A 26,394-nucleotide genomic window follows, 5' to 3' on the forward strand; every position below is an offset into this window, starting at 1 on the left:
AGACATAACACTGCACTGAATTTTCAACTCAAAATTTATTTTCCACAAAGAATAAGCAAGAAGCGCTCACACACAGAGTAGCTGGATAAGGCACTCTCTGTACAAATATATGCAACAGCAATGCCACAAGCAGTAGCATGGTCATTCTGGAATGGACTAGAGATGCCAGCAGTAAACATAATGGATCACATCAGCACAGCTGCAAATAATAAAGCTTCGCAGCTGACTGAGCACAAGACAATGCCATCAGTGCAGATCAAAGTGTACTGGACCATTTCCCCCGAAATAAAAATTTCATTAAAAATACGTCACCTTTGTAAAAACAAGGCAAAGACTACAATAGCTCATGTACACTGAGGAAAGTAACGACATCAACAGGGTACAATATACCATGCATATCCCAAGCTAAATTTAATAGTGCATTGTCATCTGAACTTAATTGTGCACAACACCCGTGCCTTATATATTAATGTAATCATTCACACTACTAGCATTCCATAAAGGGGCTTTGGTGAATTGTGAGATAACTCATTGTTGCTGCAGGAACACTTAAACAATGTTTGTTTGCTTTTGGACTTAAGTGTCTACAAAAGAACAATAAATAATAAGTGCCAACTATGCAATAATCTAATAATAAACTAATACGAGCTACGATCAGTAATGAAACACAAAGCAATAATATAGCACTCAATATCAACCAGGCTTCTGCTGTTGGGCATATAGAGAGCAGTTCAAGACACAAAGAGGCAGCATTTGCTACATTAGTTTTTCTTCTGTGAATTATCACAAACCAGTACCACAAGGAACTGTGCCACTGTGACAGCTATGCCATAGGGATCACAAAGATTGCTATCCTCCCCAATCACTGTGCAGCACAACCATCAAGACAACAGCAGAGACATCTGATAAATCCACCACACACAACCAACTGCTAATTCTTACAAGGGCGCCTAAGTGTTGTTAAGCATTGGTAGAACTGCCTGCAATGCTCAAATACCCGCTCCGTGATGGCCGGTCGTTCAGAAAGTCACTGGGATCATTCACTGGAACGCAGGAATCGTCAGAGAAGTTGCCCAAGAGGAGCTTCCGCTCACTGAAGTAGTCTGGCTTGCGCTGGACTGTATTCTTCACGGTATTGCCTGCAATCATGGTTAAATAACATGCAACGAAAGAAGGCAACCACTTATGAACTGCATCCTGCTTCTACACATGTAGAAGTGACAGTATGAAAGAAAAATACCTTGACGGAAGTTAGAAAAGACATCTGAAAGTGTGCTGCTATGTCTTCTTGCTTGCCTAAAGTTATTTATGCCTCAATGATAAGTCAACACCTGGGTGTAGAACTTGCAAATTGCCCATCCCCCTAGCCAAGCAGAGGAAAGGATACAAAAAAAAAAACGTGTTCACTGACAAATAATGTTGTTCAAACAAATGGTTTCAATGTCGTGGCCTGCCTTGTTAGACGAACTGCTTTCAGCAAATTGGAAATCATTTAAATGCTTCAGTGTGCTTTCATGCTGTGGCCTAAAGGGACTATAAGTCTCAACACAAAGTGGGTATAGATTAAAGGTGCACTGAAGAGGATTCTGAACTTGTCTTTTTGCCGTGGGAACTCGATCTACACGTTCCGAGCTTTCTTAGAAACTTCGATTTATTGCCCTGTGTAGCCGATTTCCGTAATTAAATCGAATTAACGTCCGGCTCCCGCCTTTTTTTTTTTTAATTCTCCCGCGTACGGTGGGCGGAGTCGACCAACGCGTGGAGCGCCTTTCACCCAGTCCCGTGGCGGCTTGCCGCTCTGCCATCGGCGGAGTAATACGTCGTAGTCCGTAGTAGCAAATAGTCCGCGCATATTTTTATTTCTGCGGGCTTATTTTGCGGCTATATTATCTGCGAATGAAACTATTTTTTCATGGAAACTTAAAAAACAAAATAAAGCGAAAGCAAAGCCTCCACGGAGCTGGCTGAAAGGCACTTCACGCATTGGTCGACTCTGCCACTGTACGCGGAGAATTAAAAAAATAAAGCCGGGAGCCGGACGTTAATTCGATTTAATTAGGGATATCGGCCACAGAGGGTTATAAGTCGCAGTTTCTAAGAATGCTAGGAACGTGTAGATCGAGTTCCCGCGGCAAAAAGACAAGTTCTGAATGCTCTTCAGTGCACCTTTAATGTAGTACCTTGCATGAATGCTAAACATCCAGATCTTGCTAGAAAAAAGGTTTTGTTAGCCAAAAAATTGCAGCACGGCAACTCAGCATATGCTCCTTTGTACTGGAAATGATACTAAATACCAAGATGAGTAAGTTCATTGCATGCCCATCATAAATTGTATGTGAAAGAACCGCACTTGGAGCTTGTAGAGGTGAAAGACTATGGTTTGGAACATTTTCCTTCGAGTGTGCAATCGAGTGCAAAGCACAAAAAGGCTCCAGAGCGTGATCACTAGCATATAGGGCCGCATGTGGCATGTCCAATTGCTAAACTGAATTCTCTTGGGACAGAATGTGCATTTGTTCAATTATCAGCATACTGGCAGAGAAAAACAAAATATGACGAACTAATGGGAAAACAACAGAGGTTGAGCTTAAAGGTGCACTGAAGAGGATTCTGAACTTGTCTTTTTGCCGCGGGAACTCGATCTACACGTTCCTAGCATTCTTAGAAACTGCGACTTATTGCCCTCTGTGGCCGATTTCCCTAATTAAATCGAATTAACATCCGGCTCCCGCCTTTATTTTTTGAATTCTCCGCGTACGATGGGCGGAGTTGACCAACGCGTGAAGTGCCTTTCAGCCAGCTCCGTGGAGGCTTTGCTTTCGCTTTATTTTGTTTTTTAGGTTTCCATAAAAAATAGTTTCATTCGCAGATAATATAGCCGCAAAATAAGCCCGCAGAAATAAAAATACGCGCGGACTATTTGCTACTACGGACTACTACGTATTACTCCGCCGATGGCAGAGCGGCAAGCCGCCACGGGACGGTGAAAGGCGCTCCACGCGTTGGTCGACTCCGCCCACCGTACGCGGGAGAATTAAAAAAAAAAAACGGAGTGTCTAGCGTTCCGTCCAGACGGAACATTTGCTGCTGCTGCAGTTCCGTCCAGACGGAATATTTACTGCAGCCAGAGTTCCGTCCATACAATAGACAGTTTTAGCTTCACGTACGTAGAAGCTTCACGTAAGTAGAGCGCTTACGGGTCACCAGTGCGCATGCGCAGAACGTGAAGTGTCTGCGTGGGTTGCACGGACGTACGTGAGATTCGGATCTTTGCGTTGCGGCCTTCACGTTGCTTGCTTGCGTGCGTGGCGTTGGCAAGATGGCGGCGCCCTGCCCGCCCGCTTCACAACGATAACAGCTTCGTCGCTATTCCCTCGACGGGGTATCGTGCTGTAAACTGCTGTATTTGCCTTCAGTTGGTCTATCCTTGCTCTCGCATGAGGTTTTAGGTGAGCACTAGCTTTTGTTTTCCAGATAGAAATCCGTTTCAGCAGCTCCTAAGCCTGACGGAGAAGCGTTTGTGGTCGTCATAGCAGTGAGTGTGCCGACGGTCTCGCGAGACCACGCGAAGCTCAAAACCTCGCGGGATATCGCGAGACCCTCGGCACGGTCAGCGGGAAAAGCAAAAAGGTGCACGTTTTGGCTCCATACGCACACGTCGTCAACATGAGTGGGACACCAGTGCGCCTTCGCTTCTCGAAAAGCGATGATTTAATTATGCTGCGGGACGTGAAGGAATGCAACCCTTTGAAGATAACGTGCAACATACAGTTCGGTGGACTGAAATTGCTCAGTCAGGAGAAAGGGGGAAAGTATTTACCGCCCGCACTGTGGCTTGGCCTGGCTCCGCTCCAAGCAGCTCGACTAAACAAAATTAGTTTTCTTTATCTGTACTAGATGGCGCGGCACAACATGCTAGTGCATTTTTTAGGTTCTATGGCAGATATACACAGTTTGCGTCCCGTACGTGTAGCTAAAACTGTACGAAGCGACACGAGCGTACGCTCACGTTTACGTGCGTGAAGGTTCTACGTACGTAAAACTAGAACTGTCTAATGTCCGTATTGTCCATACTATACAAAATGGGTGATTTCTGCCCACAGAAAGCATTTATTTGCCTCTGGAATAACCAGTTGACAAAGCTGCATTCAGATGTTCTCTCTATGCATTGATACGGCACCAAAATATCTGTCCGCGTATTGCGTTTAGTTACATCCTCGAAGGTATAACTTCCGTGCATGCATGCAGGATCGGGAAAATGACACTGTTAGAAGCAGAGTGCAGGAACTCTTCGCGAAGTGATGTGAAGCCCTGTCGCTATTTGCGCTGCATGATGACGTAGCGCGAAAAAGACTAAGACGTACACAAACGGTCAACAAGCATTATGCAAACGCACCAACAAACCCAAGCCAAAGCTCGTTCTGTTGCCATTTCTCACTGACTGCTTGGAAAATAAAATGATGCGGCAGAATATCCTGTCACACATTAGGGAGAATAGGATTGCCACTTTTTAAAATGGACATGCAAAAGTCTGCAAGCAAGCTGGTTTCCCAATCCCTAACGCCAGCTTTAATTCCGTCTTGACATAACTCATGTGGCAGATAATGCTGGACAGAACTGTATGGTGTCAGATACAGTTCTGTCTGGACGGAACCCCATCGCTACATGCAGTTCCGTCTGGACGGAACTTTAGCGCGAATTGTAGTTCCGTCTAGACGGAACTCTAGCGCAAATTGTAGTTCCGTCTGGACGGAACTCTAGCCACAGCCAAAAAAAAAAGGCGGGAGCCGGACGTTAATTCGATTTAATTACGGAAATCGACCACACAGGGCAATAAATCGAAGTTTCTAAGAAAGCTCGGAACATGTAGATCGAGTTCCCGCGGCAAAAAGACAAGTTCAGATTCCTCTTCAGTGCACCTTTAAGTACCTCAATGTAGTCTGCATTTCTATTCTTTAAACTAAGTAAAGACCGATAAAACTTGTGGCGTACTTCAAATACTTCATGATATTGAATAGCTACTATGAAAACAAACTTTGCTGCTTGAGATTAGCAATGACAATGTTTGTTAGTCTACAAGCACACCCAGTGTCTGCAGCAGCTCCCATTGTGAAAGCTCACGTAGTTACAGTGGCTTCCACGCCAGCTGGTTGTGTATGCTTGCTACGCAATGCAATAATGAAATATATTTACTCAAACTAATTTATCCTTCAGGCTTGGGGTACCCAAGATAAATCTATTAAAAAAAAATGCTGTAGATATGCTTGAACCTAAATTTAAAGCTATATTTAAAGAAAACAACAGATACTTTTACCTTTGCCACCTCTTCTTGCAGATCTAAGTGTACTTCCCCACTGTTTACGACAATAAATTTTTAGCAACCCTGTTGTCATGCTTCCTAGAATAGTTATTTTGTCCCATGTAATAAATAAGTGATGGCACAGTAAATAAAGCTAGTAATTTCATACGTGCAATGCAAATGAAAGCCTACATGCTGATGTTCTTTGGTGGTGTCTGTGAGAGTGTGTATGCTGGAGTGGCGAGGGAAATGAGTTGTATACTGCTGACACACAAAAAAAAAAGAGGATGCCTTCCACTGGCAATGTGGAAGCCTTCGGGATACTAAATGCATTGTACACATCTTAGATAACAGCATAAAACAACTTACAATCCTGCCCATATAAGGCACATGCCACGAAAGTTATGCTTTACTGGCAGTTGTATGTACAGGCAGTGCCTAGGTTATTAAATTATAGACACCAGAACCCTCAAAATGAGACTTTAGCAGGGTGGTAAATACAGGTAACAAGAATACACAAATTATCCTAATTCCTATGCTCACAAATTCTGAAAAATTAAGTTAAGCCTCGATAATTGGACTTCAAGGGTCCAGAAGAAATGTCCAATTCAATGAAAGTTGCATTTATGAATAGCCCCTTAAAAACAGCAAAAAACTAATTAGATCGCAGTATGCACATATATATATTTGGTGAAGCACTTGCAACAGCCATCTGTTTTTGATATAGAAACCGCAAGGCAATAATTGAAATTTCAAGTTTCAATCAATTCTCTATTGTGTGCACGCTGTCCGAAACGTCGAAACACAACTGTGCCAAAATGGTAAGGGCTTCCAAGACCACTTTCAATGTATGACGTGACACTCTTTCGAGACGACCTCCTTTTGTGAGCCTGTCAGAGTTAACAACCATCCGACATTACAAACATGCATGGAAGGTTGTCAAGACGATGCTGGCAGTCTGAATTATCAAGAGTTAACTAATCAAATTTTGCTGTAAAGCATGAGGATAAGAGCCCTAAGCACAAGTTAGCACACATAAGGGCACCAGTTCTCTGCTGAGGTACTGAGCAAAAGCTCTCCATAACCAGCAAAAGCTTTCCGGAAGACCCAAGCCACAGAGAGTTTAAAGTGTGGACAAGAAAAATTGTCAGGAACCTCAGTGGTTGAAATTACTTTTCTGATCATGTCTATGCTGCTGACACTGCAAGAATATGTCCCAGTTTTAATGTTTAATCTTAGTGGGTGACGGAGCAAGTTTTCCCAAGCCTACTGTTGGGACAGGGGGTATATTTACACAACATGGTCATTTTCGTCCTCTCTGCTTAAGCAAACTGCATCGAGCACCAAAACAATGTAGGGTCACGCTGACTGTATTGAATGCAGCTAACAAAGGTATGTGTTTGGGCATGACAGAATGCATTAGTTAAACTCTTTTCCCCAAGCTTGGGAATTTAAGCAAACTGCATCGAGCACCAAAATAGTGTAGGGTCATGCTGACTATGCTGAATGCAGCTAACAAAGGTATGTACTCGGGCATGGCAGAATGCATTACTTAGACGTGTTTCCCCAAGCTCGGGAATCGGTATGCACTCGGAATCCAAAGGTGACGATTAGCTTGAACTTCAACAGCAACCTTTCCATGATCACTTCAGCGCTGTTCTTCACGAAAGTGGCGCAGTTTTTTTCAAACTAAGATATAGTCAAACCTTAAAATTTTGGAGCTTTTGGAGTGGATTCTTTGTAGCAGAGCCAAGGTCAATCTTGAGCTTTGTGGCAATTAATGCTAGCAGGACGGTCTATGTTGACCTTAAAAACTTAATAGACTGTCCACTGCCATCGACACTTCTTTAGCTGGCACTGATTGGGTGCTTCTCATTTCAACATGACTCGACGTGCACCTTCAGATATGGCAGGACTTCAACAGGCCTGTAGCTCCAGGAGACGCGTGCGTTTTTCGCTCGTCGGGCAGGTACGCATTGTCTGAGTTGCCACCCTGTTGCCGCGTATCTGGATTTGTACGCCCCACTCACTGCACAAAGGCCACAGCTTTCCACTTCGATAGATAAACAAGTTTCTTGATTGGAAGGGCTGGGAGGTTGGCCGGAAAGAAGACTCTCTGGCCATCTGGCCATTATTGGATTCACAGTTATTGATTTCAAGCAAAAATTTCATGTTTAAGTGTGGACTATCTGTCTATTGATATCTGAAGGATTTTTGACCGTTAGAGCTTATCTGTGGCACTTTCAAATGCGGACACTGATTCTTCAGCTTGCATGCATCCAAGAAAGCATGACGCCAAGTAGCATGTTTCCATGCTCTCCTCTGCAACCTATCAAAAGGAAACCAACACTTCCATTGGCTCTTTTTGTGCAACTTTGCTTAACCGTTCGTCAAAAGCCATGACGAGGCGGGAGTTTTGGCTCTCCTACGACATGAGGCCCTCATTGAAGAAAGATGCAAGGCCATAGACAATAATATATCCCACCTTATCTTTGTCAAGCTGCACTCCCTTGGCTATAGCTGATGATGGGAATAGCAATGGGAACACAGAAGGCAATGCCGTGGCAGCACAAAATGATGTATTCGTCATAACAACATTGAGACACCACATCACCTTAGTACTTATGACCTCTGTGTACTGCTGAAAGATATCCTTTACTACATGCTTGGGTTGGATGCCTCTAGCCATAGTTAAAGCAGCTGAATGCCATGCAGAACCAGACACCACTGGCCCGGCACTGGTCACAACAGTGGCCAGTGGTTTGCTTGCTGATGACGCCAAAAATGAAGCTACAGAGGGTGTCCTTGTTCCAGATGTGGCCAGCTGGTGCTTCTTACTTTCAGCGTGACTTGTCACCGCTCTTCTCCTTATGGTGCTGAGTGAAAATTGCTTTCTACATAGCACACAGTACGCTGAGTCTGTATTATATTTAATGGGCCTAACCCAGGCCTGCAAATTCAAAGTGTTTCTGATTCATCCTGTCCTAGACAAAAGTGCACTTGAAGTCCCGTTATACTTGTCGCATTACACAAAGCAGGCCTGCAGTCACTAAAGCCTAGACACAATTTGCTACTTTGTAGCTATGCCAGCACTGGCTGATCACGACAAAGCGCGAAGCATATTCTCCTTCTCCCAAAGCTGTGCCGCCTGCAGCATGTGTGTCTGTCCCCTGCTGCAGAAATGGATGCTTTCATCAAAGCGTTGCACAAGAAGAGATCATTTGGGACTCGCATTGCCCACATTGGAAATCGGAAGGGCCGCGAAGTTTTCTGTCACCTTGCTGGCACTGCCTACTGCGTAACACAAGACTACAAGGAGAGGCCAGTGGCCACTGAAGAGCGCACGTGCGAGTCGTACGAAACGCATTCTCATCGGTGACAGCGCCGGGGAACTGCCTGCTTTCCACTCATATCGAAACGCCACCATGCTTTTGCCACTTTGCTAGAGCAGTCCACTAGACAGTACAATGACACGATGGGAGGTCGGCAGTAGCTCGTGTACAAGCCACACGAAGCACATTCTCTTTGTTACTCGAGCCAGCATTATTCAGACTCTTGTTCCCTTTACTTAATATTACAGCTAATATCCCCTGATAGAAGCACAAATTCCCCAAGTTCTGCCCGAGCTTTCCAGACTATTCAAATTCCCAGACAATTCCCAGTTTTCCTGGTTTTCCCAGTTGGTGCACACGTCGAGAGACAACAGCCATGCTGATAACGAGAGGCAATGTATTTTTTTATGAACCTGAAAAAAATTATAACATGCCTCATTTAGATTGTAAAATTTTAAGCAAACGCTAACTGTTATTTTCTCGCGGTATCTAAGAGAGAACCTGTGCATGAGTCAAATTTGCTCCCCTACAGCTCGCTCTGGCAGTTTTGCTGTGGCAGGGACTGGGGAGGGAAGTTTACGCAACGCACCAAATAGAAAGAGAGAGAGAGCGAGAAAGACGGCAGCAGCTTAGCCTGAGGTTTGTATGCATGCCCCGAGCCCATGTAGAGTAAAGCACATAGCCTGCCTTACCGCCATGGCTAATACGGCCTCATACATCCTGTGTCAGGTCAGAGGTCCCGCACGGCCATGAATGAGAGGCAGCAGGGAGTAGCCCGCCTTACCGACATGTCTAATATGGTCAGACACGTCCTGTGTCACGTCAGACAGGTCCCACATGGCCATGAACGAGAGGCAGCAGGGAATGGGCCGTGCGTGCGGGTCCACATACGGGACATGTGAGAAGGCGAAGTAGTGCGCAACCGCGGCCACAAACATCTCTATGCAGATGAGGAAGTCCTGCAAAGAGGCACCAAGAGAGGGTCTCTTGTTACTCATGCCACATTTACTATGAGCATCTCAAAATGTATTTTGCTCTAACAAGCAAAGTCCCCGTGAATCCCTTCGCATCTTCAGACATTTTTTTTTTTTTAAATATCAACACTGACATTTGTTCCCCTTACAAAAACAGCACACTTAATGCCTACCAAATGTCATGCTGAAGACTACAGTTTTTACTCGCCTATTGGCCAATACGCTACATAGGTTGACGCATAATTTCGAAAACAAGAAAGCAAGAATGTAAAGTTAAAATGTCACATAGATTGATGAATTGAAGCTGCGAGCTGCCAACATGAAATAAGGTGAACAGCAGAGTGCATCATAAATGAGAGCTACAGTGGTGCCTTGGGACACATCACCAGAGATGGCACACTGCACAGAGTGCAGGATGCTTCATTGCAGGGAATGTGCAACAGAAAGTGTGACATGTAAACACCTTTATTTCCTCAAACTTTGGAAGCTACCCTCAACATCCACAGCATCACCAATGTCGTATAAACAACAGCGATTATCCACCACACATTTACAGAAAACTTGGCGTCATTACTGCACAAGAAAAGTATCTGGCGCACTTTTCGTGACACCAAACTTGCATGCTGCCCCTCAATTTTTCAATGCCGAATGCCTAGTGAGTAAGATGACAGTTCACTTAAATGCTATCGCAAACAAACACCCACTTTCAATGGGCATGACTCCCCGTGCAGCTGAGTGACTGCGAGAAATTTCGTTTCTATGACGGGGCCTATAAACCTAAGTCAGCACAGTGTGCTCCGCACTTATCTTCGATTTGGTCTCACATGGGAGCCTCTTGCCCTTCTAAAGAGAACACTACAGAAAAATGTACCAACTAGTGCAACTTTCTGTTCTACTTCAATCTTTTATGCAGCTCCCCTTAAAACTAAGGTTTGGTTTCGGTTTTGTGGGGTTTAACGTCCCAAAGCGACTAAGGCTATGAGAGACGCTGTAGTGGAGGGCTCCGGAAATTTCGACCACCTGGGGTTCTTTAACGTGCACTGACATCGCACAGTACACGGGCCTCTAGAATTTTTCCTCCAAAGAAATTCAACCGCCGCGGCCGGGATCGAACCCGCGTCTTTTGGGTCAGCAGCCGAGCACCATAGCCACTGAGCCACCGCGGCGGCCCTTAAAACTAAGTAATGCGAGAAACCTTCACATACAAGAGTGGTAGCAACTATCGTAAGGCTCTAAGGTGGGTAGCATGAGGATTTTCAACAATAATTTCATTAGCTTTGTTCACTCCAGTCCTTCTCTGCATTTGTAAGCATTACATGAAATGTAATGCTTGACTCCCAAGTGTGGAGAGCACAATTATGAAAAAACTGGTCGACCTATACGCAAGGCAATTACATACAAAGATTGGCACTCAAAAGTTTACTTTCATTCTGAACTTCCAGGCTCTGGTAGGGAAGAGTGTATAGTGAAGGCATGTTCGCACGGTTGCAACCTGCCTAGCAAGATTAAACAGCCGGGTGCTTCTGCAATGACAGCTAGCATGACAAAGGAATACAAAAAATAATGTCTGCCACAAAGAAACAATGTTAAAAACGTAACAGGAAATAGAAGCAAGCCATGGCACAACTTCTAAAAATATAGCTTTATATTTGTCCCAGAATCCTGATACAAGGGCCCCAGGCAGTCAACATTCATCCAGAGCCCTTTACAATGCTGTCTCTCCTGGCTGAGATGTGGCTTTAGCACATAAAAGTTTGTCAATTAAAGCAATTTTTTGGGGGGGTTTGAAGCATTTACTGTTAAAACAAAAAACTTCAGCGAGTACAAGGCCTGTAGAGAATCTTGAGACTGCCACTAATATCTCTTAACTAGTTTCTGCTCAACAACAAAATCAAAAGAATGTATGGCACATATACTGTCCCGTGTGAAGAGACTTAGGGTACATATCATGTAGCGCTACAGAAAGCAATCTGAACCATTAAAGGAGATGCACAGTAATAAGGGATAATTTAATTCTCGTAACACTCAATACATTTCAGCAGATCCGCTACATATCAATGGACACTAACTCTGTCTCATACGTCAGGTGCAATGCTGTGAAAGGTATGGAAGTAGCCCACATGAAAAAAAATAAAGGGAGATGTGCTAGTCCGTCTTTTTTGGGGCCGAGTGGTCCAAGGCACAAGAAAGCGATTGAGTGTTGTCAGCAAAAACAGTGCATTTACTCACGCTCATGACAAATGTATCATGTAATAAGCCTACAGCAAAGCATTTATTATTTTTCAGTCACTACAAGGAACACACTACTTTTTGATCTCTAATGCAGGCTGTGCAAACAAGAGCGCTAGGTTTGACAGCACTGCACCTGATGTATGAAACGGAGTGTAGTCGATAATCCTGGCTATATAAAATAAAGTATAAAGCCATGGAGGGTTTCCATCGAAGCCCTGTGATAGGGCTCTTATAGCATCCATGGAAGTCCTAATCTTTGGAGGGGCAACGGTGAAAGCTCCTTACACGTTCCAGAAATTTGGAACGCTGGGGGTGCATAAGTTTAGAATCCCCTCGAACTCCGAAACTTTTGAAGAAGGCTGCATTAGCACTCATTTTTTTATACACATGAAATGCAGCTGCTCACCTGAAGACCTCTGTTCACATCACCAGCAGTTCCCTTTTCATTAAAGAAAGAGGGCGACACTATGCCTGTGTAAATCAACAAGGAGATGATCACTGATTGGCTGCAAAAGTAAAAAAAAATCAGTTTGAAATGTAGGCAACATGATCAAGGCAAAAACTAAGAGTACACAGGTACTGTAAATCTAATGTTCTACGCATTTTCAATAGCTTAAAAAGCTATCATTTCATTTATATATATATATATATATATATATATATATATATATATATATATATATATATATATATATATATATATATATATATATATATATATATATACATATATATATATATATGTATATAGATATATATATGGTTTGGTTTGGTTTGGTTTATGGGGTTTAACGTCCCAAAGCGACTAAGACTATGAGAGACGCCGTAGTGGAGGGCTCCGGAAATTTCGACCACCTGGGGTTCTCTAACGTGCACTGACATCGCACAGTACACGGGCCTCTAAAATTTCTCCTCCAAAGAAATTCAACCGCCGCGGCCGGGATCGAACCCGCGTCTTTCGGGTTAGCAGCCGAGCACCATAACCGCTGAGCCACTGCAGCGGCGATATATATATATATATATATATATATATAAACAAATTTTACACCTGCAGTGATAGAACAAAGTGACCAAGACAAGATTCACATTAGAGCATAAATTTCATAGTCTCATGTCCCTTTAACTAGTCAGTAATATGTCAGTATGCAATGTTTGTACACAGTTTAACTGTTCAGTGCTCAATCATATCTTCCATTAAGAAAACCATCAACTCAAATAGGCTCCTTCAAAAAGTTTTGCAATTTTACATTTTCGCCGATCCAGCTCTCAATGGGTAGACAAGACTGTACAAGGGCAAATTATTTTGTTACGTGTTGACCACAACAAGACGAAATGAGAAAAATGAAGTGCTCCTTACAAGAAGGAAAAGAAGACCACTGCTTTGATACAGAGGAACTTTGGTATTGGTGACATGGGTGCAAGTTCAGCACGGTAGGCCTTGTAAAACAACACCAGACTGTACATGGCAACCTGGAAAATAAAGACTTATGTGAGAAGACAAGGCTTAACACGTACCTGAAGTGCATGTATTTCAGCATTTGGTCATGGGTACTGCAATCCAAAAAATTTATACTCACAAATTGTGATATGTTATTGATAACCACAATATATGGGTACGAGTACCCAAGATCAAATTTTCCTTCTCCGTACTTCCCAAACATTTCAGTAATCCTGAAAAAAAAAAAAAAAATGCACTCGAGAACACGGCACTCATGCGAGAAGCTGTCGGAAAATTATGAAGAAGTCAAGCTTACAGAGCCAGTGCAGTCGTGATTGGTCTGATTACTGTGTATTGAAGAATACCATGTCGACAGGAACTTATAAAACGCCTGAAAGGAAGAAGAGACTTTTACTCATCACAAGGAGCAAAACCATCCAGCTTGATGTGAACCAGTCAGGCAAACTAATATAGGCAAGCTTGCCACAGGCCACCTCAGTGGATAAAAAATATTCTGCCCCAAGATAGCCAGAATCTCAGTTTCAGTTGAAGAAAATGAACTGCATGAAAGGAGGACCAGAGTGAGAAAAGAAAATGTAGGCACTGCATACCTAACCACAAACTTGGGAGATGAATGAATGAGAAAGTGCGTGCAGGAGACAAATAAATTTCGTTTTCTTCAAGACAGGAAATTTTTTTTTGCAGTAGCTGTATGCAGACAATGCTCACTCACTGAGCTGCGCTATGCATCAGTACATGATAAATGTTTCAGTTATTTTTGTGCAGTAAGCCCATATTTCAACTTGGACCCTTAAAAACATAGGCTGAGTTTTCAATCTGCTGAGAGGGAGAGGGTCAATTAGCACCCTCTCCCCCCATTCTTTTTCCTCCTTCCCTTCCTTTCTTCTACCCTTCCTGTGCATGCATGGCAAGAGACAAGAGATATACATAGGCAGAGAGGTTATATACGCAAACATCACTTGTAATTGTCTCTAGTCAAGTGACATGCTAGAAAAAAGACCTCATGGTTCTTAAGATAGTAAATAAATAAATGAACAAAATAAGATGAAAAATATGTGAATTCTTGGTAGACATCACGTCCTTAGTCAAAGTGAGAGAAAACAGTGGGCATCAGAAACATTTCCACAACAAGCTAAGTCTCCAAATATTACAAACTCAGTACAAACTCTGTGGGCATGAGTGCTACAGCCGTCCATAATATGGAAACGACAAATGAAGACTGTCGTCAAAAGCAACACTCCTGAACTAATGCAGTGCACAATATACACTGATAAGAGCAACCAACTAGGTGCAGAAGAAACGCCTTTGAAGATTCGACTGGGTTACTTTGAGCATAACAGAAAAGGCTCTACGTATGAGACAAATGCACACTTACAAGCCTCCAGGACAGGGCTGTAGAAAGCAAAGTGGGAAAATGTGCTTTACAGATGGCCTGTGTTCGTCTGGAGAAATCTCCATCTCCAGCTCTCGGTGAAGAAAGTTTAACAGGAACACCATGAAGTTGTATATCACATAGGCCTCGTAGCATTCCCTAATGGTGTCAAGATAGATTCCAGTCTTTGGCCATGTCAGAGCAAGCCACTGCGGTGAAGAAAAGAAAAGAGCAAGAAGTGAAATGCTGCATCGGGATGCAACGCACTCTATCCCTCAGCAACACGAAGGTACTTACACAGTTGAGCGAATAGATTGGTACCATCCAAAGGATCCTGCAAGTGAAAGTCAACAACACCAAAAATTAAATTTTCTTATAGTGGGCTAGTTAAGCTGTACTAACATGTAAATGGCACAAAGTGCAACATGAGAAATACGCACCCTGTGCTTATTTACATTGCTTTCTTTTATGATCTGTCTTCAATTAGCCAACAGGTTGTTGGACCTGTGACTACAGAAAAGCACGCCTCCGGCCAACTATACAGTAGACAGGTGTTACTAACAACTATATTGTAAATGAGCATGCTAAGTATATTAAATTCAATCAAGAGGCCTAAATGTGAAAATCCGTGCACAGATACTAGTAAAAGTCCATATCAAGGCATATGAAGCTCGTAATCCGAGCCAACATATTCGTTCAAACACGAAAACTTGTAATTTATGGGGACAAAGTCGCCACACTTGATTTCTCTGAAACTTGTCGCCTTTCGCGCACTTCATCGATCACATAATGCTCTCATAATAACTGATCCGCGCTGATAAGCCCAGTTCAATCACTTCAGCTCTGCACTGCGGCAAAGCAGTGCGCGCAGTAAAACTAAGGAGCATTAACCTTATCGCTAGCAGACCGCAAATTTACTAAAACGTCCAAGGCGCAGGAATGAGTCACAGAGTAAACAAGAGGCGGTACACCCACCTGATAATGTGTTTCTGAAGGTGCGGCTTCGTGTAGTTTAGAATGTGCTGGATGATTTCCCAAAAAGTGATCGGAAGAGTCAAGAGAACAAATACGCCACTGCTGAACCAGGCTTGGACGTCTGCACTGGCACCTTTGTTCATCAATTCGACGCTGATAAGGGGCACAACTACGAGGATCACCAGTCCATAAGCCAAGGCTACGACGAACTGTATCCACAGTTTCCATCTTGAGAGGCACCAGGAGAAGGGCATGGTATTCTTCCCTTAGGTATTCCTCAAAACGAACAAAATAATATTTCTGGCTGACGACGAGCTATCAATATAACGCATAACTAGTTACGCCACTCAAATGCAACGACGGCGGTATTCAGCTCGCGACTTGCCAACGACAAGTCATGCTAGGCCCACACCGCGCTTTACTACATACGTTTCATTTAATTGAATACCGCATAAAGCATCGCTGGCAACTATAAATTAGGATATTAAGGAGTAATGGCTCTGAGTGGCATAAAATCAACGGACAATGAACTATTGCAAAACACAACCAGCTGACCACTAAACGCCATTACTGCGTCTGCGTGCTGCTCGATAGGGAAATGACGTCCACACCACACCTGTATGCCCTATGAAGCAAGCTGGAAGCAAGTGAACCTAGCGGAAGTTCGGGAATCAAAAAGCCCGTAAGTTGCAAACAAAAAAATGTAGGTTCTTTTTTTTTTTTTAATGCGATGTTGATTGCCTCAGGGCATAAAACGGCATGTAATGATAAATGAGGATGCCTAAATAAATGAGTAAAGGTTCGCTGATCTAATGAAATCGAGCAGTGAACGATGATGAGGTCCTTGTGTCCATAGAGTTTCTTACTATTACCTAGAGGGAAAGCTGGCAAGCCGTCTATGGGAGTTTGCATGGAGACCCCACGTGACCACCTCAGCCACCATGGGCGCTCAAAGCATCATGGGGCGGTGAGCTACTTGTTGCGGAACTGTAACTTTTGGCCAAAAAATAATAAAAAAATAAAGCTGTTTGATAGCTACAAACGTCCTAACATTCAATATCTTGTCTAATGATTGCAACAAACGAGCAGAAAAGCATTTAAGTGCAAAGTTTGCCTAAAATAAGACATGACTAGCTTTCCTATTGGCCAAGTGATGAACACTAAAAAAACTAATATTTCGTAATTAACAGGCGCACTTTTAAAAGTAAATATGTTTTCAAAAAAAATGTTGTTGTTTGGATACTTTAAGAGGTTTTTTAATGGTATTTCGGAAGAGTAAAACCTTTTATTGGCGTCGTGTGTCGTCGCGTCTTCACTACTATGGCTTTTGCACACTGCGTTCGCGCGAAAGTCGTCTGGGCACACACGAACTACGTTTTCGGAATGAAACGCCTTAGTACTGCCACTCTGTGTTCCCAAAAAACTACGACTGTGCCGCAACAAGTAGCTCACCGCCCCATGATGCTTTGAGCGTCCATGTTGGCTGAAGTGCAGCGCCGCCAGCTTTCCCTCTAGGTAGTAGTAACCTAGAGGGAAAGCTGGCAAGCCGTCTATGGGAGTTTGCATGGAGACCCCACGTGACCACCTCAGCCACCATGGGCGCTCAAAGCATCATGGGGCGGTGAGCTACTTGTTGCGGAACTGTAACTTTTGGCCAAAAAATAATAAAAAAATAAAGCTGTTTGATAGCTACAAACGTCCTAACATTCAATATCTTGTCTAATGATTGCAACAAACGAGCAGAAAAGCATTTAAGTGCAAAGTTTGCCTAAAATAAGACATGACTAGCTTTCCTATTGGCCAAGTGATGAACACTAAAAAAACTAATATTTCGTAATTAACAGGCGCACTTTTAAAAGTAAATATGTTTTCAAAAAAAATGTTGTTGTTTAGATACTTTAAGAGGTTTTTTAATGGCATTTCGGAAGAGTAAAACCTTTTATTGGCGTCGTGTGTCGTAGCGTTTTCACTACTATGGCTTTTGCACACTGCGTTCGCGCGAAAGTCGTCTGCGCACACACGAACTACGTTTTCGGAATGAAACGCCTTAGTACTGCCACTCTGTGTTCCCGAAAAACTACGACTGTGCCGCAACAAGTAGCTCACCGCCCCATGATGCTTTGAGCGTCCATGTTGGCTGAAGTGCAGCGCCGCCAGCTTTCCCTCTAGGTAGTAGTAAGAAACTCTATGGTAGTAGTAACCTACGGTCGCTAAAGCTTTAGCTGTCGCGTCCAAGGGTCGCGTCAGATTCGCTTCACTGCACTTCTCTACGTGCTGCTGTAGTCATGGAGCATAATACACTGGGGCCATTTTTTTTTACCTACAATGGCTACACGAGTGTAGCCAGTGCATGGCCCTACTGAAAATTGTCCTATGGTTGTTTACATTCGGCAAATGATGATGATGGTCATAGCAGACGACAGAGCAATCGAGCGCCCTCAATGGGCAAAAAGCTAACGAAAGTTGGGGCGCGCGGCTACCATTTGTGCAGGTCTGTGGTTCGGTAGGTCTTGCTGACGCTTTCCGGCGCATCCGGCGCTTGAGGAGAACTTCGTCAGCTTGCGCACGTTGAGGATTTGAGCTTCTCTGTACCGCGCCGTCCGCAACTTGCTGTGCACCTGACAGGTACCGGGTGTACTCTTGTTGGGGTAAATTCTAATGGCAAGAACTACCAATTGCGTAAGCTTCTACGCAAGCACAGGTTTTCTCGTTTCTCTAGAAGCGTCGTCTGTATTGATCTGCGCTACGTGGTAAGTTCGAAAAGTTTATCCAGTCGTGCTGCAAAGATGACTGACGATGATGACGTGTCTTGGTTTGTGCTTCGCTGTTTAGTGCTCTGATCTCGAAGACAACTTGCTGATTCTTACAGAGGCTGCACGATGGGTTTGCTACTGCTCTTGAGCCTCTTCGTCGTGTGCCTCCCACTGACGCTTGCACTACTGTGGCTGCGAATACAGAGAGTCAAAAGCATCAGCCGTCAAAAGTTCCGAGAAGCGAAGCAGACGTGGGGATTTTTTCATCCCTACTCCAACGCCTGCGGTGGTGGAGAGAAGGTACTGTGGGCTGCGGTTCGAGCGATTCAAGAAAAGTAAGTACCTGGATCGTTAAGCCGAGACTACTTGACGTGATTTAATTGACGCATCAACTCTGAACGGGGACATGCTGAAAACCGATAAAATAATTGTGTGGCGGTAAAGTCGACGGTGACAGGTGTACCACAGAATCAGGACACAGTCAAACCCACTCTGACCTCTCCGTGGTTAGGGACTCCTAGCTCTTAATCGCCGAGAGGCTCCCTCATACATTTATCGTTGCAGAGTTACGTATGTATTTATCAGCGAAGGGCGGGCGCTGATATCAACTGCTATGGAACTGCAGATCTCGTCGTGGATGCATGTAAAGGGAATGCGCAGTGTGCTTAGTGGTAGATGCTTTGCCTTGCGCGTAAAACGGAATGTATCGGCAGTGAGCGGGTACCATGTATTTAAAGACTTGGATGTCACTTGACCCCTTACTGTCTCATTGTAAGACAGAGGAATCTGCAGAGCGCTGATTGCACAGAAACGTTGGCAGTTATGTTCGAGCTTTGACATTTCTGTCCCCGCTTTTCCTTGCAGGTACCCAGACCATCAGTGCATTGTGTACACAGGTGACCGTGACGTTTCAGGGGAGAAGATTATCGAAAATGCCGAGAAACGTTTCAGCATCAAACTTAGGAAGTCTGGGGTACACTTCGTGTTCCTCCAAAGTCGCTGTCTAGTTGAAGCATGGATGTATCCTGTCTTCACAATTTTGGGCCAGAGCCTTGGATCCATGATCCTTGGGCTTGAAGCTATCCTCAACTTCGTTCCCACCATCTTTGTAGACACTACGGGCTTTGCATTCACGATGCCTATCTTCAAGATCCTTGGTGGGTGTAAGGTGATGTGCTACACACACTATCCAACGATTAGCACAGAAATGCTCAGTACAGTTGCCAGGAGAGTGGAGGCCCACAACAACAGGGGAGTCATCTCGAGGAGCTCGTACCTGACACCCGTCAAACTCCTCTACTACCGTGTGTTTGCCAAGCTTTACGCCTGCTGCGGTTGGTGTGCTGATATTGTGATGGTGAATTCCAGTTGGACGAAGGGGCATGTTCTTGAGCTTTGGCAGGTACCAACGCGTACGTTCCTGGTGTACCCACCATGCAGTGTAGGAGATTTCAAAAGACTGCCCATAGATGAAAAGGATGCTGTGCCTGGTGGAGAATTCAGGGTGCTTTCTTTGTCACAGTTTCGTCCAGAAAAAGACCATCCGTTGCAGCTGAAAGTGTTGGTCGAGCTCAAAGAGCAGTTGCCTGACTCAGAGTTTTCGAAAATAAAGTTTGTCATGATAGGTGGCTGCAGGAACCAGGAAGATGAGCAACGAGTCAACAGCCTCAGACAACTTGCTGCGGATATGGGTATTGCAGAGTGTGTGGAGTTCCAGTTGAACGTTCCCTTTGCAGACTTAATGTCTGAAATGAAGAGAGCTTCTGCAGCTATCCATACGATGTGGAACGAGCATTTTGGAATGTGTAAGTCTGTATTGCTTATACTCTTTTATGTACAGTGTTTACATGGCATCTTTGCTGGATACCAAGGAATATAAAAGACGGAGTAGCAAACAAATTAAAACCTGCCTTGGCATGTAACCATGAGCGACACTTGGCTGCACTGTGCTTGACTCAAACTTTGTTAGTTTTACCATAAGATGTTTTTTACCGAGTTAGTGCAGTGTGTTTTTGCAACCGTTGCACAGTAATGTGCTCGGTGCTATCTGAGAACTTGTGAACTGCACATATAGAAAATCACACTGTCTGCCTTTTCAGTCCTCATGCTTATTTTTTCACATTTCAGGTGTAGTTGAGTGCATGGCCGCTGGCCTTCTTATGGTGGCTCACAATTCTGGAGGGCCAAAAATGGACATTGTGACAGACTATAATGGCGAGCGCACTGGATATTTGGCGGACAGTGTTTCGAGTTACACAGCGGCCTTCAAGACTATTCTGGAAATGACGCCCGAGGAAAGAAGAAAGGTTAGGGAAAATGGAAGACGCTCCTCGGAGAGGTTTTCTGAAGAGGTTTTTGCCAAAGAATTCCTAACAGCTGTTGACCCGCTGGTTTCAAGGGTGGATTAATGGCTACTGTATAGCACTATATACCTGTACTTTTTTTTGTGTAAATAAACGCATCATTTGGTAAAAAGGAATAACTTGCGTCAGCTGAAGCCGATATACATCGAGCAAAATTTAAAAATATTCGCCCTACTATTGCCTCTCTCGTGTTTGTACTATGGCACCAGGTGCACAATCAAAGCAAGCATTTACTTTACATAGCCAGGCATCTGTCCCTGCTTGAAAGGCCCAGGTTGCGGGAACCAGCTTTGCTACTTATGTTGCTTGGCTGCTGTGGAGATCGTCAAACATCATACGAGTGGTCAACAGCATTTAGTATGCTTAATGCAATGTCTTTTTATTCAATACAAGACTGGTATAAATGTGCACATGCTGGTCACTTGAGGCACAGAGACATCAAAATGACAACTAAATTATAATCACTCAACTAAATATAGTGCTCTGATGCCTGAGTAGTTCGCCTATATCTTTCCACTTTAAGACATCGTCCATACTCACCTCTATGCAGTTCTTTTCTTTGGGTGCTTGAAGAGTGCCTTGGGACACTATATGTACAAGTTCCAAAGTTGACAACAAAGCCTCAGTCATGGTGGGCCTGACAGCAAATAGCTTTGCCTCCCAAAGAGACTTTTCTGCAGTGGTGGGAGTTGAAATTAATGGGTCGGGACCAATTAAATTTGAATGCTTCAACTGTCCCAGCTCCTTTCCAAAGTACAAAAGTTTTCTTTCATCTCTCAGGGCTTGCTTCAAGTCATCATTGACTCCGAAAGCTACTGCAGCATACCCTTTACACGTGGGAGTATGTACACTAACTGTAAAGATGATAGCATTGCTAGGAACTTCAACCAAACTGTCGATGGGTTCCTCTAAGCGGCAGTTGCTCAGGATACAGTTATCTCCCACCTTAACTGGAACTTCAAACTTACAGTACTCTAAAACGACTGAATGTGGAATGTTTGATTCAGGATGGACAATGGAGTTCATTACAACTCCGAAAATGCTGCTAGGCTTAGAAAGTTCACAGGGGACAAGCCTGCTATGAACAAACCTAGTGGTTTTCAGTTCCTCAGCAAAACTCTCACTGAAGCAGAGGTTATGTATGTACTCCTGCATTGTTCCAAGGTGGTAGAACTGTGAGGATGGCAGCACTACCACATGCAGCTCAAACTCTCGAAGCAAGTCCTGGACTTTGAGCTGATCACCTGCTTCACCTGCACTGGCTTGCATCGCATGGCTTTTTGAACGTCGGCCAAGCAACTGCAGAAAGTCTCTGTAGGCATCGATTTCATAGGTCAGTGGTTTAACATGGTTGTAGAAGCTGACCAGCTTGTTGACGACAAAGTAATCGAAGAAAAATGCACTGTCGGTGTACGCCAACTCTGTTCGATTTCCACCTGTTAGAAAAAGGTAACATAAAATGATGCACCATCAAAAAAGCAAATGAACAATAAATAAAACAAAAAGCCGTTAATGTACACCAGAACCACCAGCTCATTCACCCAACATGGTTGGAAAACAGAACAAGTAATATGCAGTTCCATATTATCATCATCATCATCATGAGCCTGAATATTACCACTGCAGGGTAAAGTCCTCACGCAAGTCTCTTCAATTAATTTCCTAGAGATATCAGTATAAATATTCAGAACTGCTTGCACAGCAGTGTGAGCATGCCTCGCAGGAAATTTTTTTTTTTTTAATGAAGCTCACAGCACTTCTCAATGTATTGGAAAGTCTGGGTCGACTGTTTGGCAAGACCAGAGATTTTCCTTTGCTCCAAAATGAGCTTCAAGTGTAGTGACACGTACAGAATTCTCCATCACTGTACCAGAGCACTGTTGTGCCATGCAAGCAAGTGCATCACAAGTGCAGCAGCATATCAGCAGTGATGTCAGCTGGCATGACGGTGCAAGTACCTACTCGGTATTGCATGACACTGACCATTATGACAACCCCTAAGTTCTTTAAATGCAAACACAACCAGCAAGATCGGAACCCTGGTAAGTCCATCCTTATTAGAAAAAACACGAAATGTATGACTCTTGTTCATATGAGGTGTGACATTAAACTGCCACTTTCCTTACCTTCTTTGTTTTCAAAGATCGCCCCTTTTTCACGCATAATCTCCTCCGTGGGCTTTTGCAAGACCTCTAGGCACTCCGTGGTTAGGCACACTGAAGTGCAGTGCACATCCTCGGGTAGAACGTAGACGCCATGCGTTAAGCCCACTGCAACGGGTGATGGGTGTGCAAGTGCGGTGAACCCAGGCTTGTCAAAACACCATGAGCTTGCTCGTGCGGTTCCTTCCGATGTGGGAAACGTGTAAGTCTCTATGTCATCCGAGCAGGTCAAAAACACACCTGCTTTCATTTTGCATAGAAATGGAGAGTACATGGCCATCTTTAAGTCAAACATTTGTATCTGAGTAGGTGCCCCTATTGGCAAGAGGGCAAAGAGCTTTCCAAGAACACTGTGGCTAGGGAGGCGTTTGCTTTGGCCTCCAGCATGTATAAGCAGGATTCTCATGTGGCTCAGACGCTCTTCGCCATATATCTTGTGAAGCTGTTCAAGAATGTGAAGTGTTGCACCACCTGAACCTGGAAAAAAAAATTCATTTTCGAAGTTATAGTCGACAACATTCAGCAATGACTGCCTGTACAGCATTCCATCTATTTCCTTAAACTTCCCAGTGCTTAGCTCTTCAGCTGACTACAGAACCCACATATTTTTGACCGTAAACTTGCAGGTGCTTAACTGCAGATTTAATAACACGAGAATTAACTCTGCTTACCAATCTTCTGCCCTGGTGGATCCGAAAACACGTGATACTGCACAAGTGGAATGAGATTTCCCTCCTTCCTTTGAGATATTTGTGCACAGAATGCAGAGGCTTGGTCTTCGTCAGCAGCTGATAAAACAACAGCATCCCAAAAGGTAACACCAACAGCACTTGGAACTTTCCCTGCAAGCATAAGAACTAATGTTAGGATGCACATCAAAGTGAGACTTGCATAGCAAATAGCAGCATAATAGTATGCTAGTTGCTAGTGCACTTAATGCTGCATTCGAGAATGAACGCTCACAAGAACCAAACAGTTTAAAGCATGTTTTTCATACATCTCTGAAAAGTGGTCTTACATGGTGTAGTATTTTGGTACATGCTTAATAATCACAGTGATCGGTCCATTGCTACAGGCAGACGTGTTCTGTGACATTCTGCCCTGCCTAAGATATATTTATTTGCCTCTTCCTCTTGGCATGTTTGTTTGCTTGATGCTGTTTGCCAGCCCACCTCAAGAGCCTTATGTAGCCTCTGGATTACTGAAGCTGTTGTTGATGTGGCCTTCAGTTTTTCGCAGTGCACGACAGCCAATATCTGGCCGTGAAGCACTGACAAAGACGTGCAAGGGTGAGGTGAGCGAAAATGATGTTTCGCTTACCCACTGAACGGTTATGTCTGTTAAACGTTGGCAAATACATTGTGGGAAGACACCATATGACTAACTGTTGTTTAGGGTACCTATTACATGAAAAGACACACAGCAACAGTCTCTCATATAGCTGTGCAATTCCCTGCCAGTTGTGATTTAAAAAATGCATGCTGCGTCTCCTAGAATTACATAACAAGACTTGTACTCGACATATTGAATTACCACCTCAACATTGAAATTAACACTGCAGAGACAATCCTGCACTGAACTTTATCAGACCTCGTTCATGTTTACATACCACTTCACAAGGGTGTCCCCATGTGAGCATCTGGAGGACTGCCGATTAGGTATGTTTTCAAAATCGTCCTTGCAACTATTCATTTATTCCGTGCGTAGTACATTTAACAATTAAGTTTGCATGATCCTATGTTCTTTTGGCCGAAGACCGCGATTCCTGCCAGATTATCGATAACGCCGGGCTTGACAATGGGCCGGTTAAAAATGTCGTCTAGACGTCTAGGAAAGTAAGTCTTATCGCCGTCGACTAAAAAATCCGTCTCATGAAAATCTCAGAGCGTCTGTGAGACATTCATTGCTTACTAGGTTTTGTGCTTACTTGATTTTTCATCTTCAAACAAGGCTCTCCCACCGGTTAACTGCTGAATTTCATTCAACTATTTTGGGAAACAACAAAATTTACAAACAAATTGAGACCGACCAGGCACTCATACCTCTGAGTGCTTCGTAGGAATCTAAACAGCTCTTCATGAACGAAGACACGGTAAGCTCCATACTTGAACCTGAACGTCAATCCGACGGGAAAACAGTAACTACAATGGCAATGCGGAACAGTGGGTGGCAGCGGCGACAGGAAATAGTACCAGTAGTAGTAGTACTACATTCACGATTCCGATGATCCCGCCCAAAACAACGCCCAAAACCGAAACAACCCACACACGTGGCAGCATATGTGTCGCCATCTGTGTTTTGTAAAAAAAGTTGGCAATAAGTGTAACATAGTTTTGTAGTGCGCACGTCGTGCATAATTTTTAATCATTCTTTTTTAAATAGGTTCAAATATTTTATTAAAAGCAGCAAATCTTGAACACGCATCTATAAGTGTGTTCTGCTTTAACATACTAGATGGCGCAAGGTGGCAGTGGCTGAATGGAACATTCACACGTGCAGAGAAGCCAGCCTCTGGGCACGCATTGGGCGGCGCTTGCCGGTTTCGAAGACGCGGCTGTGCGGCGCGAGGTGATTGTTGGCGCTCTGGCAGCTGCCGAAATCTTTGCGATCTGTGGAACTTATGTTGATTTCTGCGACCCGTGCAGTGTGTCGGCATGCTCGCGGTGTTTTTGTGATCGTGATGTAGATCTCCAGATGAGCATGCAGCCTTGGACCAAGCCCGGCAGGGGATTTGCGCGCCTGTGATCGTAGCTTTCGTCGTGTTGAGATATCGTGCCGCCCCGAGGAACTGGTTTCGAGCCCAAAGTGTGGAATAGCGCAGGTGAGTGAGTTGTGCAAACACATTCGTTACTGCATACGATCGTCCCTATTTGATTCCGAACAGCTGCCATGGGAGAATGTGCGAGATTGGTCAAAATGAATTTTTACATTCCGTCATCGATCATCCATGACGAGCTCGAACACGTTCTGATTGCGGCGCGTGCCTCCAGTCCGTGCACGGTTCACGTGTGGCGTTCCGCCTGACATCTCTACAAACCACGAGCTTTTCGATCTTTCGTAGCGTAGTTCGCGATGCGTGTAGCGCCTGCCCTTATCATAGCTCATATCGGCTTCGTAAGTGTACGCGTGTTTATCAATGTCTAGGATTATGTTCTATGAAAATCAAATACCAGATATGTGTTACCATTTTTTCCGGCGTTTTTTAACTTTCGAGCCGTTTTTCATCCCGTCATGAATTAGAGAACTCATGGAGGGTAGTTTAAATGTAAAGCATTATAAGCTCCTGATCGTGACACGTACTCGTCGCTGTTATCGACAGTCACTTAATTATCACTGATCCATATATGAGTCTGATGAAACGAACTGCCATTGTTTAGTTTCGAGGAAATTAATAGCTACTGAGAGCAGCGAGTATGTTGGCAAGCGCTGTTGAACGATCTAACACAATGCCGCATAAACTTTGGCCGGTATGA

General features: G+C 44.0%; 4 protein-coding genes across 8 annotated transcripts in view; 2 read left to right on the top strand and 2 right to left on the bottom strand.

Moving 5' to 3' along the window:
- Window positions 1-16: 16 nt before the first annotated feature.
- LOC149372534 (transmembrane protein 184C) lies at window positions 17-16,236 on the bottom strand. 2 transcript variants are annotated; one of them, XM_089567023.1, is made up of 9 exons: window positions 15,644-16,236; window positions 14,966-15,002; window positions 14,672-14,877; window positions 13,592-13,666; window positions 13,415-13,508; window positions 13,195-13,307; window positions 12,244-12,343; window positions 9,416-9,590; window positions 17-1,139 (listed from the first exon to the last, which is right to left on the bottom strand). In XM_089567023.1, the coding sequence occupies exons 1-9, from the start codon at window positions 15,895-15,897 to the stop codon at window positions 961-963; spliced, it is 1,233 nt and encodes a 410-aa protein (XP_089423149.1). In that variant the 5' UTR covers window positions 15,898-16,236; the 3' UTR covers window positions 17-960. The 2 variants fall into 2 exon arrangements, with proteins under 2 accessions (XP_089423149.1, XP_089423150.1); XM_089567024.1 differs by having other exon boundaries at window positions 1,000-1,139; window positions 9,324-9,590.
- A 1,881-nt stretch (window positions 16,237-18,117) lies between these two features.
- Window positions 18,118-20,878, top strand: Alg11 (ALG11 alpha-1,2-mannosyltransferase). Its single transcript, XM_089567028.1, has 4 exons — window positions 18,118-18,393; window positions 18,513-18,731; window positions 19,261-20,201; window positions 20,524-20,878. The coding sequence occupies exons 2-4, from the start codon at window positions 18,523-18,525 to the stop codon at window positions 20,802-20,804; spliced, it is 1,431 nt and encodes a 476-aa protein (XP_089423154.1). The 5' UTR covers window positions 18,118-18,393; window positions 18,513-18,522; the 3' UTR covers window positions 20,805-20,878.
- A 259-nt stretch (window positions 20,879-21,137) lies between these two features.
- Window positions 21,138-25,177, bottom strand: LOC149372536 (fucose-1-phosphate guanylyltransferase-like). 2 transcript variants are annotated; one of them, XM_089567027.1, is made up of 4 exons: window positions 25,027-25,177; window positions 23,593-23,763; window positions 22,886-23,398; window positions 21,138-22,195 (listed from the first exon to the last, which is right to left on the bottom strand). In XM_089567027.1, exons 3-4 carry the CDS (start codon window positions 23,325-23,327, stop codon window positions 21,225-21,227), a joined length of 1,413 nt encoding a protein of 470 aa, XP_089423153.1. In that variant the 5' UTR covers window positions 23,328-23,398; window positions 23,593-23,763; window positions 25,027-25,177; the 3' UTR covers window positions 21,138-21,224. The 2 variants fall into 2 exon arrangements, with proteins under 2 accessions (XP_089423153.1, XP_089423152.1); XM_089567026.1 differs by having other exon boundaries at window positions 24,964-25,177.
- A 255-nt stretch (window positions 25,178-25,432) lies between these two features.
- Window positions 25,433-26,394, top strand: part of Pgant6 (Polypeptide N-Acetylgalactosaminyltransferase 6) — a 199,381-nt gene continuing 198,419 nt past the window's right edge. For all 3 annotated transcript variants that reach the window (XM_089567029.1, XM_089567030.1, XM_089567031.1), the window contains exon 1: window positions 25,433-25,742. The gene's annotated coding sequence lies outside the window, so the exon portion shown is untranslated. The remainder of the gene's footprint in view (window positions 25,743-26,394) is intronic.

Source organism: Amblyomma mixtum, chromosome 1 (genome assembly GCF_055824585.1).
Source record: "Amblyomma mixtum isolate Tamu chromosome 1, ASM5582458v1, whole genome shotgun sequence".
Classification (NCBI taxonomy): domain Eukaryota; kingdom Metazoa; phylum Arthropoda; class Arachnida; order Ixodida; family Ixodidae; genus Amblyomma; species Amblyomma mixtum.

Coding starts and splice junctions, on each gene's coding strand:
- LOC149372534 (XM_089567023.1), bottom strand. CDS start 15,897: ATGCCCTTCTCCTGGTGCCTCTCAAGATGGAAACTGTGGATACAGTTC. Junction 13,667..14,671: donor CAGCCCTGTCCTGGAGGCTT/GTAAGTGTGCAT, acceptor TCTTCCTTTCAG/GCGTTTTATAAGTTCCTGTC. Junction 9,591..12,243: donor ATGTGAACAGAGGTCTTCAG/GTGAGCAGCTGC, acceptor GCCTCTTTGCAG/GACTTCCTCATCTGCATAGA.
- LOC149372536 (XM_089567026.1), bottom strand. CDS start 25,024: ATGGAGCTTACCGTGTCTTCGTTCATGAAGAGCTGTTTAGATTCCTAC. Junction 23,764..24,963: donor TTCCTACGAAGCACTCAGAG/GTATGAGTGCCT, acceptor TTATGCTTGCAG/GGAAAGTTCCAAGTGCTGTT. Junction 23,399..23,592: donor TCCACCAGGGCAGAAGATTG/GTAAGCAGAGTT, acceptor TTTTTTTTCCAG/GTTCAGGTGGTGCAACACTT.
- Alg11 (XM_089567028.1), top strand. CDS start 18,523: ATGGGTTTGCTACTGCTCTTGAGCCTCTTCGTCGTGTGCCTCCCACTG. Junction 18,732..19,260: donor GTTCGAGCGATTCAAGAAAA/GTAAGTACCTGG, acceptor TTTTCCTTGCAG/GTACCCAGACCATCAGTGCA. Junction 20,202..20,523: donor GAACGAGCATTTTGGAATGT/GTAAGTCTGTAT, acceptor TTCACATTTCAG/GTGTAGTTGAGTGCATGGCC.